At 36.3% G+C, this 18,029-nt stretch overlaps 1 protein-coding gene across 3 annotated transcripts in view; it reads right to left on the bottom strand.

Annotated features, from left to right (window-relative positions):
• The window catches only part of FSTL4 (follistatin like 4), a 459,349-nt gene that overhangs the window by 284,712 nt on the left and 156,608 nt on the right, over window positions 1–18,029 (bottom strand). For all 3 annotated transcript variants that reach the window (XM_087924402.1, XM_087924399.1, XM_087924401.1), the window contains exon 4: window positions 13,024–13,272. In XM_087924402.1, coding sequence (XP_087780528.1) covers window positions 13,024–13,272 — 249 coding nt within the window. The remainder of the gene's footprint in view (window positions 1–13,023; window positions 13,273–18,029) is intronic.

Here is an 18,029-nt window from a genome sequence, read left to right as displayed (position 1 = left end):
TGACACACATCATGACACATGTAACAATCATGATTTCAGCATGAACATTAAGAGAGTAAGTTAGGAAGAAAACAGATGCTTGTTTAATTAGCAGGAACATGCCGCACTTGGTACAAAGCCATGTGTTGATAAGATTATTCATAGCTTCCTTCCACATAATTAAAAGTTTATCAGCTTCTAATTTCCCAATCACTTTACAACAGTGGTTGCCAACCTGTGGGCCGCAGAGTCCGCAGAGCACCCCCCCAGAGCACCCCCTCCCCAAAGCAATTAATCCAGGCTGTGCAGGAACACAAGGCTATGCCACCCACATGGCCGTGGGAACCCTCTCTGCCCACTGACTCCTTACCTGGCAAACTTGCCTGCTAAGTTGTCATTTTCCCTTTTTATTTTCCTTGACCATCAGCTGGTCTGCTGTGCCGGGAGATTTAGATTAGCTAGAAAGCAGAAAATTGTTAGATTTCTTGCTTTCTAGCTAATCTTTAGATCTTTGGCTCTGCTTTTTAGCAGAACCAAACCTTCCCTAGGACTGAAGCAATGCAGACTTATCTAGTTGATGGCCGAAAGACAGATCTCTAAGTGAATCTGTGATTCTGTGAGCAATTCAATGTGCCTGCCTGCTCTGCCTGATTTTGGGTAGAAGTTGCTATTTTTTTTATTAAAAAATCAATATTTACATACATGGCGTGTTATGAGTTAATTTTATGGGTTTGCTTGCAAGCAAATTTTATGTGACAGGCTCAGGTAGCTGATTTCACAGATCTCTGAATGAATCTGTGATTATGTGAGTAACTCAATCTGCCTGCCTGCTTTGCTTGATTTTGGGTAAAAGTTGTTCTTTTTTATAAAAAAAATTCAATATTTATATAAATATTTATAAGATATACCATGCCAAGCCAGTCACATGACCACCAAGCCACACCCACAAATTAGGCCATGCCCACAGAACCAGTTGTTAAGAAATTTGAATCTCACCCTTGCCTCTGTGTGTGTGTGTGTGAGAGAGAGAGAAAGGGGGGTTAGATCAGATCTCTCTCTCTCTCCCCCACCAACGTCAGAATGCACCGTCAGTCAAAATTTATATTAGTGGTCCCTGGAATTTCAAATTATGAGTTTGATGGTCCCTGAAGTCCAAAAGGTTGGCGACCCCTGCTTTAGAAGGCACATTTACAAAAATCTTGCTCAATATGAATTTAGACATTCTGTGAATATGTGCTCCCTTTTAATTTATATTCCCAGGATGATAAATTGTTTTTTGATTGTTGTTGTTAGTTACGAAGTCATGTCTGACCCATCATGACCCCATGGACAATGTTCTTCCAGGCCTTCCTGTCCTCTACCATCCCAAGAGTCCATTTAAGCTCTCACTGACTGCTTCATGGTTTTTTTGATAAATGGTAGTTTATAAAAACTGAATCTCACTCATATAGGAGACAATTTCAGCTTAAACTTTTCTGGATGCCCTATCTTCATTGTGAATATCAGAGTGCTGTACAAGTAGTCCTTGGTAACTGAAAAGTTTGGTCTGGGTTTGCTGGAATGAAGTAAGATAGTCCTTGATTTACGACTGCAATTGGATCCAGAATTTGGTTGCAAGACATTGCAGTCATTAAGTGAGGCACCCATATGTATCTCTCAGTCAGTCAGAGGTGGTATTCAGCAGGTTCTGGAGAACTGGTAGCAGAAATTTTGAGTTGTTCAGAGAACCAGCAAATACCACCTCTGACTGGAGATTTTACAGTATCCTTCCCCTGCCAGGCCCACCAAGCCACACTCACAGAACCGGTAGTAAAAAAAATTGAATCCCACCACTGGAAGGGACAGCAGAGGCTGGAGGAGGGTGGGTGGGCAAGACCCTACAGGAAGGAGCAATTTATTGGAGTGACCTGCAACCTTCCCTTCTTGCTTCCTTATTAACTTGGTTCTTGTGGGAATCATATGGTCACGGCTTCTTGAGATTTCATAATTATGATTTGAGGACTCAAGTGTCAGTATTAGAACAGGGTTGCTACGATGGCTGGAAATTTGGGGACTGGTTGTACATCCATTTTTTTCAGTACTGTGTAACTTTGGAAAAACACTGAAAAAATGAACACGACCCAAGGACTACCTGTAGTCCCTTGATAACTAGACCATTTTCTTTTATGAACAACCTCTCATGCAGACATATTATAAACCATACAAAAAGAGACCATACAATTTTGGAGAAAATACTTCTCACAGCACTCTACAGTGACTGCAAATTGTAATTTTGAGTTGACTTTAGTGAATAGGAGGCCTATTTAGTTTAAACAGTACCTCCCTCCTCAACCCCCATCTGATTCTGTTCTGAATTAAAACTTTGTTCTGGGGTACTTTGTGACTAATTTCTAATTTTCTGCTTGCTTGTTTAAGAAACTCTGGCATCCTATTTTCAGACATGACAGCCACTTATGGAGGGATGAAACCTTACATACAGATAAATACATGAAGGTGTTTGTGTAAGTAAAAATTAAACTGTAAGGTAATTTTCAGATAACTTTCTCACTCCAGTGAAAAATATCACATACATACCTCCACTCAGGAAATCATCAGCATTTACCATTTATATAGCTGATATGGTCTCACAAGACCCAAAAGAGCTACAGAGGCACATACAAGAGCTGAACAAAGCAGGAGAACCATTTCATTTAAAATAAACCTGAAAAGGAGCCAGGTTACATTTAATAAATTCACCAAAGAAAGAAAGAAAAATATCTGGAGAAGAAGACCACTATACATACTTTGGCCAATGGATCTCAGTGGAAGGTGATACAATAAAGGAAATTGAAAGGTGAGTTAAATGTGGTTGACTGGCATTCAACAAGCTAAGCATAATTTTCAAGAACAATTCCACCCTATGCTTGAAGAGAAAAGTTTTCAAATAGTGTGCTAACTGCTCTAACATATGCTAGTGAAAAATGGACATTAAAGTCACGATCGATACAAAAGCTAAGAGTGGCACAAACAGCCATGGAAAGACACATGCTCAGTATTACAAGACAAGATAGACAGACCTGTACATGGATTAGAGAATAAACAAAAGTATACAATATCATCAAGAGAATAAAAGATAAAAAGTGTCCACAAAAAAGACCTAAAGCAATGGTTTTTAGGATCGACAATGTATTGCCGGCCCAATTGGCCAAAAAAAAAAAAAAAAAAAGGCTCAGGACCATGTAGGTTGGAAACATGTGGAAGAGGCTTTCATCCTGCAATGGATAGACAATGGCTAAAATGATGATGATGATGATGATGATGATGATGATGATGATGATAAAAGGAAGCTGATCCTTTTTACTTCCAATGACATCTTCATAGGACAATGACTTAAATTAGCATCTTCCAGAACCTATACCCAACTTTTACAATTTTTTTATTCCTGAAACTAGTGTTTCTGCCAAGGTCAGACCTTGAATTTGGATAAATGTGAAGAATTATACAAGATGTGATTTCAGGACTGCGATGCACAAATAGTAAACTGATCATTTTTTTTAAAGCTTCCCCTCTTAAGCAGCACAGTCAATATCACATTGAAGCAATGCTACTTTAGGGGGAAAAAAGGTGCATAGCAGAAACTTCAATGTGCTTTGTAATTTCTAAAGAGGAAAATTTTTAAAATCTTGATAGCAGCCACCCTAGGTACAGCCAAATATATTGCTTCTTTTTGTGATGAATCTGTTCATTTATATAGAACATGATAACAGCATCACTATTTTTAGTGCCTGGACCAGCCTTTGTGAGAAGATGAGGATATCAAAAGTTCTGCACCAGATAATTTGGGGATAATTGAACTCTGATGTGCTTCCTGACCTTTTCCAACTGACTGCAATTGCAGTGCTGGAGTCGTTCATCATTTTTCTCCCTTCAAAATGTTCTTTGCTACTATTATTGAGAGAAAGAATATCCAATAATCAGGACACCTCATAGAAAAAGTTTTGTTCCCCCACAGATACAATGCAACTTGGTATTTGCTAAAACCACTCACTGATCAGATAACTCTTTCCACATTTCTCCAAACAGAATGCCTATTTCATGCTGTACTCTAAATGCATTTTTTAAAAAATAAAGTGAGCAAAATAACTAACAATTGACTACTGAATACCTTCAACCCACTTGCTAGAAATCTTCAAAAAGCTGTGACTAAACTGTGAGCACCATGTGCCAGTGTTCATAAGTTGTAAATAATTCCTAATGTCTAAATAATTCCTAATGTCTAAAATGCCACTATCTAAACACTAATAAAGTCACTCCTCCTTTAGCGACTACCTCAGTTAGTGATCCAATATGATGGTAATAAATAATAAAAATAATTTTCTAACCCAAGCATGCATTTACAACCAAATTTTGTACACCTAACAACACATACAATATTGAGTGTAATCTGGCACAGCTGTATGTTGATAATTTGTGTATTGACACTTAAATTAAGATTTGTGGAATGGATACTGGCTGTTTGCCTAATGTACTTGGTGGCTGCCCTCCCCCAGCCAAAAAACCTTCTCAGCCTTCAATGTGAAACTGATTAAGGTCTGGCCAGTTTCAGGCAGCAGATTCTAATCATTTAATTAAGGTCATCAAGCTGAGCTTCTTAACTTGCAATTAACATTTTTTGAGGAGCACTGGGGTTATGGAGAAAAACTGCTCAGGAAGATATAATTTTAAGCAATTTCTTTGCCCTGTGAGGAGGCACAAAAGTGGGGAGAGGATCACTCACAGAACATTGTACAAGAGAACTTTACCTGAATGAAGTGGTGGTAGAAACCAATTATATTTGCAGTCTCTCTCATTAATATATGCGACCACAGCTTGCACCTTTCTGATGATTTCTAACAATTTTTGTTTGAACTGCTATGACATAATCACAAAACTCTTTGACATTATTTGATCTGTAATGGTTTGTGCATATACCCATACAGCACAAGTAAGAATACATTTTAAAATCTGTCCAATGACTAACAGAGGAAACCAAAATATATTTACTTGGCAATAAGCCCAACTTTAACCAAACTCACTTGCATGAATATATGACTAAGTCACAGGGAGATACTTATAGGTATAAATTTCCATAGTTAGAATAAGTTAATTATAATGTAAGTTGTTATACCAATAGTGCTAATTGACATAAACATTGCAGGAAGAACAAAAATAAAATTGTATCGTGAATAAGTAACCTGTTCAGTACATAAGACAAAACTGCTAAACAACCAGCAATACTTGATTCCATGAAGTACCAAAATGCATGCAAAATTCTTTATTCTCAGCTTCCTATGGAAGATAAACAAAAAAATTTTTAGAGGGTTCAGCCTGTCAGCCATGATTGTGAAATGATTCACAGTCTTTATTGATAAGATGAATGATTAGACCATGAAAGCAACAAATATGTAATGCATAAGTAAGCTGAGGAACTAGTTCTCAACTAAGGAAGCAATATAAGAAAGAAATATAAACAGCTGAATATGCCAAAATCCTTATTTTAGTCTGCATTTAATTATTTTTATTGTAGTCTGCGGTAACTTCTTTTTAAGTTAACAAAACGTTAGTTATAGGCCACCTGCTTGCCCATCTCTTTCTAATTTATCAGAAACCAGACAACAGGACCTCACTTGTTCAGCTTAAAGTGTGGTGGGCTATTATAGTGACTATCAATAGCCACCTATTAAGCTATCTGAAGGGGAGGCCCTTCAGATAGTTTGATCCCAAGCTGTTTGTATGTTAAAGCCTAATGCCAGCAGTGTATCTTAAACTGGACTTGGAAACAAATGAGACATCAGTACAAATGATGCCAATTAAATTTAATGGAAAGGGAATATTAAGCCCTATAACACAGGGGTCCCCAACCCCCAGTCCATGGACCAACACCAGGCCATGGCCTGCCACAAACAAGGAAAGCTCCATCTGCAGGATGCAGGCAGTATACAAAACCACACCCCCTCTGAGCCATGGAAAAATCTCTCTCCACGGAACTGATCCCTGGTGCCCAAAAGGTTGGGGCGCTGCTATAATATTTCAAAGGCGGCAGTGTGCATCAATTGTCACTTCTGCTTTGCTTTCAATAGCAGGCCCATATAAATCACATTACAGGAGTGAAGTGACTGAAAGATTTTAGTAGTGTTCTAATAAGTAATTAAATGTGCCAGGCTTTGGTTTAATGTCTAGTATACTGTCAGAATGTTATCCTTCCTTGTAAATTACAAGTCTTGCATTTCATGAGGGTGCTGAATAATAAGACAAGTATTCTCAAAGGAACACCAGTTAGTGCCTACCTCAACTAACATTTTCTGCTTTGATTTCCCCACTTTCCCTGTAGTAAGTTTCATCTCTCATTGCAAGTGTTAATGCAATACATGAAGAAAACATTCATTATCACCTATCAATGTTTATTTTAGTGGCTTCAAGTCTTTCAAAATGTCTGACTAGGCTGAGTGTGCGTGAGCATTAAGAATTAACACCATTCATCCTGAACAACAATTTAGTTAATCCTGTATAATGCAGGATTATAGAGATGTGGATAAACTAATCCTTTCTGATTTCCCTTTCTAGTTTTGAATTCCTTTTCAAATGGAAATCAATTATTTCAGTAACAATGCAAACAAATACATAAGAAGAAACCAATGCATTGATTTTTTTTTCTCTTTTAAATCATGGCTCCAGTGTTTTCAGTATCAACAAAATAAAGTCGCAACAAGTGGCATTCAAAACACTTTGTATTCATTCTATCTTGAATCTTGAGTTTGGCAAAATTGTTTTAGAAATGTTTCAAATCTTGGAACAACTTATCTCAAATACAAAACATTTTCAAAATGGCACAAGGAATCATGAAACAATTGTTTGGAACTCAAAACGGGGTAATTTTAAACGGTGTGAATTCAAGATGTTTTGCACACCCCTGGTCCCAGATGCAAGTAGTTCTCAAGTTATAACCATTTGTTTTGAGACCATTCAAAGTTACAGCAATATTGAAAAAAGTGACTTATGACTACACTTACTACACTTAATGACTGTATTTACACCAAGACAAATTCCTTGTGTGTCCAATCACACTTGGCCAATAAAGTATTCTATTCTATTCTATTCTATTCTATTCTAACAGTAACAGTATCCCCACCAGAGATGGTATTCAGCAAGCTCTGACCAGTTCTGGAGAACTGGTAGTGGAAATTTTGAGTAGTTCAGAGAACCGGCAAATATCACCTCTGGCTGGCCCCACTCCCATCTATTCTCTGCCTCCCGAGTCCCAGCTGATTGGCTGGGTCTTCTTTTGTTGCCCTGCACAGGAGAATGGAGCTGAAAAGCTGGTTAATGGGGTGGGGAGGGAATGGGATTTTGCAGTAACCTTTCCCCTGGGGTGGGGGAATGGAGATTTTGCAGTATCCTTCCCCTGCCATGCCCACCAAGCCATGCCCACCACTGATCCCCATGGTCACATGATCAAAATTCCAGCCTTATTTGGACAAATTGAAGGTTTATTTCATCAACCTGAAATCCTTCAACAACCATCATATTTAACTGCATTTTAATAATTAAAATAGTACACTTTTCTGATTAAAGGATACACCATCAATTTTAATCTCAGGCAAGCCAAAATACCATCTAAGAAAGGATTATGACTGAATTAGATACTTATTACTGTGAGGTCTTACATTTATTCATGCATTACAGTTCAAAAGTCTAAAAAAAATATGACTTGAAATGTATGTATATATCTCAGTCCATAATAATATAGTTTGTATATTATCTACTCTTCAGATCCAATGTTTTACTGTAATAAAACATTATAAAAACAAACTGCTCATTTGGGAGATAGAGGCCAACAGAGTCTACTTGGTATTATTATCAGTCAAATTTTCTGCACTGATTTGCAAATCTGAGATCTTGACTGCAGGTAAGAAGAGTCAGAGAGAAGGTTTTGAGGTGAAAGGTAAATAGGGATGAAACTTGAGCTGCTCAGGAATTAGCAAGAGGCCACTTGAAGGGTAAAGAACTTGCACTGCAATTATATAGAAAGGGTGTGTGAAATCGTTATGTGAGTATGGTAATTTAGGGGAAGAGAAGACTTTGAGTTGATGGTAATCTCAACTTCCAACCTAGTTTGAATATTCTGGGAGCCCAGTTGCTGTATTGTTAGTGTCCTTGGCCCAGGGATGGGATCCGACCAATATAACAGTTCTGTCACTCTGCGTCCCGCACAGATGTGCGCTTACATCGCCTGAGTCACACAAGTGCAATTTACGACCTGCTGAGCTGCCCGGACAGCTGAACAGCGCTGTGTGCAAGTGTGCAGCAGTTGGAAAAGCCCTTTTTTCCTGCTTTTTCTTTGTCGCGCAAAGAAGCTGCAGTTGAAAACGCAGGAAATAAAAGTCAGGTAAGAGCCCGGGAGGGTGGGTGGGCCAAAACAGCAGCAGACATAGAACCGGTTCTGTGTCTGCTGCTCTTCAGAGCAACCAGTTCTACAGAAGTGGACAGAACCGGTAGAATCCCACCCCTGCCTTGGCCTCAGGTGCTTTAATGCTAGATCTGTCTGCAACAAAATGATATTCATCTATGATCTGGTGTGAATAGGGCAGCAGATCTGGCATATATTATGAAAATGTGGCTAGGTGATGATGACAATATTGTTTTGCTGCAAGTCCATCTAGATTTTTGATTTGGATGCTGTCTCAATGCCTAGGTTGGGGGCATGGTTTGGATCCTAAGGAATACTTTATCTGTGGTCAGGGATTATGTTCCTGAGGTATTGGAATGTGACTTCATATATTTAATATTGGGATACAGAGACAAGATTTGGATACCTAGTGTACCAATCCTTTGCTACTCACCCCCGATTAACTGTATAATTGTACGATTATATAGTTGTAAAAGGTAAAATCATTAAGAGTTGAACATTATTTCCTGTGGAACATCTGCACTGGCTTCCAATTCTTTTTTGATAGATTCAAAACACAAATGATGGCTTTTAAATCTTCAAATTGTTTGGGAAGAAGATATTTGAACTTTGCTTTTTCTGGAAAAATGAACTCATCTGTTGATATTTGAAGATGATCTTGTGTAACCCTCAACCTCCCCCAAGCCATTTCATTGAGACCTTTATTCTTAAACTTTTTTTTTTTTTAGAAGCTCATTTCCCATTCTCAATAGCAATTTCTCTAAAATTGGGGAAAGATTTTGGTGTGGAATGTTTACTTGCTATAGAAATTGACAGCTGTTTCTCAATTTTAAGATATTTTCTTATTGTTGTAACAAGGTGATTTTTCTTCTGCTAATACTTTGCATTTTTTCCTTCCAGAACAATAAATATTATATTTATTATGAGTTCTTTCAAAGTTGATGATGGGCTGGTGGAATATAATTACTTGATATAAACCAACACACTCCAAGATTAACTCTTAACTCATTCTTATCTCAGTCTTTTCAATTGCCAATATCTCTCTCAGGAATACTCTCCAATTAAAGGCATTTTAAATAGACCCAATAGATATGCAAAATAGGGAAGGTGTAAGAAGTGAAATTAATAGGCTTTCAGAATTAGGTTTCTTAGACATTTGACAACTATAATTTTATATACAAATATAGCTTGAACAATTATTACTATGCAAATGCATATTTATGACAAACTGCTTAAGAGTGAGAGGCACCATATGATTCCATTCCCCAGATTAAAATTCAATTACTTTAAACTGCCCTACACTATTGTAAATTCCTTTGGCTCTGACTGCACTTATTCTGATATATTCTCACTGACTAATGGTTACTTGGCTCTAACAGGAAAAAGAACTGGTGCACAAACTGCTGACCATTATGGATCCACAGAATATGGCTGAAGGTTAACAAGGAAATGCAGCTCTAACCTTAATTTTGGGCACTTTTTCATAATTTAAATCAATCAGTTATATTTAGCAAGTTCAGGCTATAATAAGTAGGTAGACATTTTAATGAATAATATTCATTCATATATCTTATTATAAGAAGCTAAATCTCAATGAGTTTTGCATTGATTATACATTTATGGAAATAGGTTTAGTAGAACTAATTGAAGTACCTTTTATCACTAGAGTACAACTTGAATCTCCAGTATTCCCATGACATCTCATTACAATACACAAAGAAATGAGTGCCTATATTTAATTACTAAAATAATTATAATTACATTGCACACCTATAATTACAAATCCATTGTTTCAGTTGAAGTAAGATATGGAAGGCACTCTTGCAACACTCAACAAAACATTTAAAGATGAGAAGACAGGATCAAAATGAAACAATTTTCTCTGATACACATAAGCAAATTAAATATCCTTGTTTAAATATCCATTAGCTTATCAAAGATACAAAAATGTATGTATGTATGTACGTATGTAAGTATGTATGTATGTATGTCTATCATCTATCTATCATCAATCATCATTATCTATTGTCTATTACCTATCATTTATTTCTATGGGGTGTGATATCTGATCAGAACTTCCATCAATTTCTTTCCAAAATAAGTCAATCAAGAAGAATTACAGGATTTGATATTTTTTTAAAATTCCAATTAGTGAAATTTCCAAATGAAGTTGTAAAACTGCATATTGGATTCTAATAAGCTATTAATTCTTTGTTCTTTTAATTATCTTTGTTTAGTCTATTTTGCATGTGCCTGGTCTCTGTTTAGATCCTGAAGTATTTCCTTCAAGGATTTTGGGAATTATTATTTCAATCTGAGTTGTTTTCTTTTGTCTTATTATTTTTCAGCATTCCCAAATCAACAAATACTACATTCAATTAGATCATGCAGACACAGGCTATAATATTTGAAATAAATGTTTGTAAGTGCCAGCAATTGTATGGGTTAATGAATCCAACCATAAGGATATTAGAGATATTGAACCATACAAGATATTTTGGATTCTAAAACTTTTAATCAGTCAGGGAAGCCCTTTCCAAAACCTCTAACTTCCCTTTTCTGTAAATTCCTCATGGTTGAGCTGAAGGTATATTTAAGACTTGCTGAACTAAGTCAATCTTTTTCAGCATCAATTTCTTCAATGATTGTGGAACATTAAGTTTTATAATTAGTTGGATCCATTCTTCCCTCTATCCATACAATATTTCTTAGGCCACTGGTTGCCACACTATCCCAAAGCACAGTAGAGCTATCCCTGAATTTAATAATACTTTCTTTAAATGTGTCACCCTTTTTTCCACAAATGTATTCTATCTGTTATCGCTGGACAGTTCAGTTTAGTTTCATTAGGCCCAAATACTTTGTTCCAAAACTTTTCAGGATGATCAAGATGCTGATTTTATCAAGGGGTGTGTGGGTGGGTGTGTGCACGCGCACTTATGGACATGCATGCGTGCATTGGGGGTGGGTGGGAGGTTGTTGGTTGGGTTGTTGACATATGTTTGATAATAACTCATAATAGTGGAAAAACATTCCTTGTGGTGACTTTCCCATTACAGCCATTATTGTATAAGCAACATTGTACTGTAAACTACTACTACACCAGTGCTAAAGGTCTGAGTAGGTAATTTGTAGTGATCATTTTGCAGATCTGACCTTTCAGGCAGTTCTAGCAAAGGTTTTTCATGATTTTCCAGAACTTCCTTTGACTTCAACAGTTCTTAATACTTTTTCACACAGCTGAAATTGCCAGCTGAAATTGGATACATTTAGAGATTATATATAGACTTCCTCTGCTCTGTAAGAGTGAATTCTTTTCATTTTCAAATGCTCAAAGAGTGGTTTAGAGAAGCCCATGATGGCTGAAAAGCTATAACATTTACAACATAAGCAGGTAAAAATGTTAGACGATTGTCTTCCCTTGCTTAATTGTAAATCTAATAAGTCCATCATTTTGGGGACTTATTAATAAGTTTGCAGCAAGGAAAAAATAGCAGAGTCAACTGGAAGGCTTTCCAAATTTCTCTAATTACCATATTCACTGTTTTCATATTTCAGCTTTTTAAACAACTGCATGTTAATAGTAACTATGCATCCAATTTTTTAGGCATATTCCTAAACTGCATTCAGCTATAAAGAAAAATTCATAGATTTTAAACAACTGTTCCCTGTCTCCAACACTGTCAAAGTTCTCTGAATGTTCCAACACATTGTGCAGAAAACAGATTGCAGCAAAATTAAATACTTAGCTCCAAAACACTGGAACTAAAATCCCACTGAGACTATAAAGTAGTCTAGTTAATTTTTGTTGTCTACCCTTGTATATGAAAAGGTGAAAGCAACACAGCCTTATTTCCTAGAGAGACTTATCCTTCTGGATTCCTCCAAAGCAACAAATTGCTCGTGAACTTGGGATTTGTCAATATTTCAGAGGGAACTACTTTTCACTCATACATACACACCCGTGCACACACAAAGATAGAATAGCTTCAACTGTCCCAGTTTGAACCAGAATTCAGCCAAATTAAACTCATAATCCTATAAAACAGAAAAAAAAAACTTGCCTTTGTCCAGCTTCTCTTATAAATGCATTCCTAGACTAAATATAGAAAAAAGTAACTGATTTATTCTGAGCATCATAATTGGAGAAAAGAATAGAGTTCTAAAAGTTGACATGATTACAGGAAAAATAAGAATATCTTCATGGTTAATTTCAAAGGAAATATACATATACTTTTATATTCTATGTAAATACATATACTTTCATATTCTCTGTTATATAAATAATATTCTGTGCTATATTCTGCTAATATATATATATATATATATATATATATATATTACATATACAAAATATATGTATAGGAATTGATTATACTACATTTCTTCTGCTTTTCTTTAGTACTTTATAGAAAAATAATAAAAACACTTGTTTTTATTGTTAATATTTTTACTATACAATATATGCAAGTAAGTTAACTACTAATTCGAATACCATCTAATTCTTATGAGTTAATATTTTTTGGGCTTAATCATGGACAGAATCATGCACCATATGATATAAAATGTAAAAAAAAGAAAAAAACGGCAGAAATTTTCTAAACAGAAAGGTACTTTACCTTTGAAGAAACAGTCTTTGTTGTGAATAATGTAAATTTTCTTCTTTTGCAAGCATGAAGCTCGATGCAGTTCACAATGATTTTCATAGAATTTGCCATCTGATCCACACACTGGCATGTAACTGGGCTTGCAATCATCTATGCATCTACAGTCAGGTTGATTAGTCTCCTTGTTCACAATACATTGACTTCCCCGTTCACAATACTTTTTTTCACATGACGCATGGAGCCCATCTTGCCCATAAAGCACTTAAAAAGAAGGAAAAAAATTCCAGCATGAATAATCAAGCAGAATCACTGGAGGAAACTTTTCTTGTATGGCAACGGAGCATCATAGTATATCCAACAGGCATTGATGAGCTAATGTCAAGGAAGATGTATTGAATGCAGACATGTTCCACAGTGTGGCATCCATGTAACATGCAAGACCACATCTGTTGATTTCATCTTAATAAATAAGGTATCTATATTAGGTATATATTAATATATAAGGATATATATATATATATATATATATATATATATATATATATATATATGTATGTTTTCTGAGGTTCTCGATGGGTATTTGTATGTGGATCTTTGGTTGTTCGGGTTTTCTCCCGCGTAAGATTCAAGTATCTAGGCAACGTTTCGATGAAGTCTCATTCATCATCTTCAGGCTTCTGTCTCCGGCTCTGTGCTTCTCAGAGTGATGTGAGATTGCAGCTGCTTCTTCCTTTTAACTGCTAGTGGGGTGGGACTTGATTGGGTGGGGGCTTGGCTGTGTTCTGATTGGGTGGGGGTGTGTTCTCATTGGTAGGGGTTTGGCTGTGTTCTGATTGGTTGGGGGTTGGCCATGTTCTGATTGGTTGGAGCGTGTTCTGTTCAGGTGGGGGCTTGGTTGTGCTCAGGTTAGTCTTAGTTGCTGGGGGATTTGAGTTGGTGAGCTGTGATCTTGCTGTTTGGCTTCGAGTTCGTGGTCGTGTTGCATAACCGACACCCACTATGAAGATGTAGCACGACCACAAACTCGAAGCCAAACAGCAAGATCACAGCTCACCAACTCAAATCCCCCAGCAACTAAGACTAACCTGAGCACAACCAAGCCCCCACCTGAACAGAACACGCCCAACCAATCAGAACACGGCCAACCCCCAACCAATCAGAACACAGCCAAACCCCTACAATGAGAACACACCCCCACCCAATCAGAAGACAGCCAAGCCCCACCCAATCAAGTCCCACCCCCACTAGCAGTTAAAAGGAAGAAGCAGCTGCAATCTCACATCACTCTGAGAAGCAAGAGCCGAAGACAGAAGCCTGAAGATGATGAATGAGACTTCATCGAACGTTGCCTAGATACTTGAATCTTACGCGGAGAAAACCCGAACAACCAAAGATCCATATATATATATATATATATATATATATATATATATATATATATATTATATTTGTTTTCTGAGGTTCTCAGGGTATTTGTATGTGGATCTTTGGTTGTTCGGGTTTTCTCCCGCGTAAGATTCAAAGTATCTAGGCAACGTTTCGATGAAGTCTCATTCATCATCTTCAGGCTTCTATATATATGAAAACTCAACAGTGAAATCACACAAGAGGCTTTTTGAAAAGATTCCATATCATCAGGCTTTAGATAACAATATAGTATTTTTTAAGTTTCTTATGCAACCTACCATGCTATTTAATCTGTTATTTCATCTTATTCTTATTAATAATGGCAGGCCATTGGCCTGGTATTTTTGTATCCTTCTTCCAACATAGTTACTATTTTTTTTCATTGTCATCAATAATTAATTAGCAAAACACAAACCCATAAGCCTATGGATATTTAAAGTTGCAATGCTAGCATACACAGTAAAGATTATCTTTTGTTCATTCAGTTTAGAAGTGGGGCTTTTTTAAAAAAAACAGGAATCCATAATAGCGCACTGCAAGTCTTTTTAAGGAGCAAACAATTAACAGCAGTTATTGCAGAAAATGTTAAGCAAATACAATATTTGCCATAATCAAGCTTCGATGAGGCATTCAAATATCCATCATGGAAGGAACATGGAAGGACTGCCTGACACAATCAGAAGTCCATTTCTGGAACTTATTATGTCAAACTAAAAGGTCTGGAAGCAGGTTGCAACTGTTTAGCCAAATTTGGCTGAAATTCATTTTCAGCCATTCCAGATCAACATGGGAAATGCTGACTAGTAAAGGAGGTATTCGGCTTTATTATAGCATTTATGTATTTTTATACTGGTGGCATATTATGAGCAGTGGATGTACAGTGTTTCTGAATAATGCTCATGCAGATGGAATAAATTGGGGTGACACACTCCCCAAATCAATATTTTAAAGTAAGAATTTGACAAAGCTATTGGGTTGTTCCTGAACAGCTTTGTTTTAAATATACAACTGAGTTGACTGACATTGTCAGTCTCCAATCATTAGCATAATTTCTGACAATTAGAAGATTATTGTGTACTGCTAATTATAATAAGTGTTAGAGCATCACAAAGGATGATGTAAAAAACAAAACAATGGTTGATTTTCAGTATATTGTTTGCTTTAACGTCGTCGTTTCAAAAAGCTTCAGTGCAGAAGACAGAGATTCTAATCTAACTGAAGCCCATATTGATTTGATATATCAAATTACATAGATCAATAGCTTTACATGTTTAAAAATGAAAAATGTATATATTTTTCTGACAAGTATAGTTAAACATTTATTTTCATCACTGTGGACTGAAAGGAAAGGTATCTGGTATTGGAGGCTTAACTGCTTCACTCAATAACTCATTAAAATTCCACAAGGCTTGGAGATGCTGAGGAGTATTGACATTTTTCCTGAATCATAATAAACTAGAAGGTCAAAGTGTCCAAGTGGCACGAAAATTACAGTCCCTGAGTGGCATATCTGAATATCCTTTATTCGCTTTACTAATTGTTCAATGTGCCCCTGAAACAATATTCATGGAAATGCTAATAGTAACCTATATACAATCTGACTTGCCAAGGTCACTTCCAATTACAGGATATACAATGCTTAAACACATTGTTCAGTACTGAATACAGAAGCCCTTCAGAAGAAAATGAACACAGCATTAATCATCAAATTCATCATTATGCTAAAAAAATGATAATTACTTCTGAAGATTTTTTTTTAAATAAAAAATCAGCACATGCATTCAAGCTGGTTTCTTGACTAATATAGACTTTGGGAAACTCTAAAGTATCTTCTTGGAGAAGGGAGGATGAGAGAGGGCTGCTTGCCAAATCTCTCCAGAAGCCCCTCAAAAATATGTGTTCAGGAAGAATTGCATGATTCATCAAAATATTTTGGTCATTGCTTAATGACAAGAAATGAATGTCACTGCTTAATGAAAGAAATGAATATTTAAAAGAAGCAACAGATGAAGGAATTAACCTTTAGGGTCTTAACTTTTAAAAGAAGTTACAACTTAACAGCAAAAGTCTACCTACAATGTATAGGTAGTCCTCAACGTACAGCTACAATTGAGCCCAAGATTTCCATTGTGAAGCAAGACAGTGATTAATTTTGCCCTATCTAACTACCTTTCTTGCCACCATTGTTAAGTGAATCACTTCAGTTGTTAAGTTAATAACATGTTTGGTAGGTGAATCTAGCTTTCCCATTGACTTTGCTTGTCAGAAAATTGTCAGAAGGTTGCAAAAAGTGATAACATGACCCCTGGACACTGCAGCCATCATTTATACATGCTAATTGCCAAGCAAATTCTGATCATATGAACACAGGATGCAACAGCTGCGTGAAAAACAGTCATAAACCACATTTTTCAGTGACATTCTAACTCCGAACAGCCACTAAACAAATGTTTGTGAATCTAGGGAGACCTGTACTCTGTTTTCTATTTGAATCCCACTTTTATTATTTTTACAGATAACTCAAGGCAGCAAACCTACTCAATACATCTTCCTCCTACTATTTTTCCCACAACAAGTCTGAGAGGTGAATTGGATTGAGAGTGTGTGACTGGCTCAAAAATCACCCAGCTGGTTTTCATGACTTAAGGAGGAACTTGAATTCACAGTATCCTACTTTCTAGCCTGTAGCCTTAACCAATAGACCAGCCAACTGGCTAATTGGGAAAAAATGTAGCATTGCTAATCCCAAGGCCATATTAATTTGTATCATCACACTGGAAATTAATGATAGAATAAAAGACAAAAACAAGATGCCAGTCCATATTGGAAAATATCTGAGCCACAATATAATATTTCAGTAAACAAATGCTCTGGTAGGAACTTTAATCCATCTCATCTGTTCCATTTTTTTAGAGAGGCCTTGAAAATGCAGGTGAAAATTTCCACATTTGAACATTTTGCATAAACTTACTGCATTTTCCCATATCAAAAAATGTCACCTACAACATTCAAAAACAGCACCTGCAGGTGATGAGAGTTAAAGAAAGATAAGAAACTGGAAAGTTGGAAGATTTCCAAATCTTTTCTAATGCCCAGAATTCAGTGTTTGTTATGGGACTGTCCATAAATAACTCTATTTTTATTGCTGTGGAGAAATCTGCATAGACACATCATGTTCCTCATTTAAAAATATTGAAGAAATAATGGTATCCTTTATATTTCTCTAGTCAGGTCTAGAAATACTGGTTCAATTATTAGTTAAATGAAGTAGACCACAGGCAAAATGTTGGGCAAAATGTAACTTCAATAAAGCACTAGTATGTTCATTGTACCAAGGTGTTTTTTTCCAAAAGGCATCTGGACTTTCTCGGTTTTTTACTTTGAAAATATTTAATTTCAGCTCAGTTCTAACATCAGTTCTGAAATTGGCATTCTGCGGAACTCTGGGAGTTGAAGTCCACACATCTTAAAGTTGCTAAGGTGGAGAAATACTATTTTAAACTATTATAAGACAGCAACCAAAAATTTCCTAAATCTTTTCTGCCACCCAACTCTAATCCAGAATGTTAAGCATCATTATAATACATCCACAATGGGCTGATGGATCATAT

The sequence above is a fragment of the Pseudonaja textilis genome, chromosome 2 (assembly GCF_049901715.1).
Source record: "Pseudonaja textilis isolate UNSWEBS1 chromosome 2, rPseTex1.2, whole genome shotgun sequence".
In the NCBI taxonomy this organism is placed as follows: Eukaryota; Metazoa; Chordata; class Lepidosauria; order Squamata; family Elapidae; genus Pseudonaja; species Pseudonaja textilis.
This window is presented reverse-complemented; position numbering and strand designations above follow the sequence as displayed.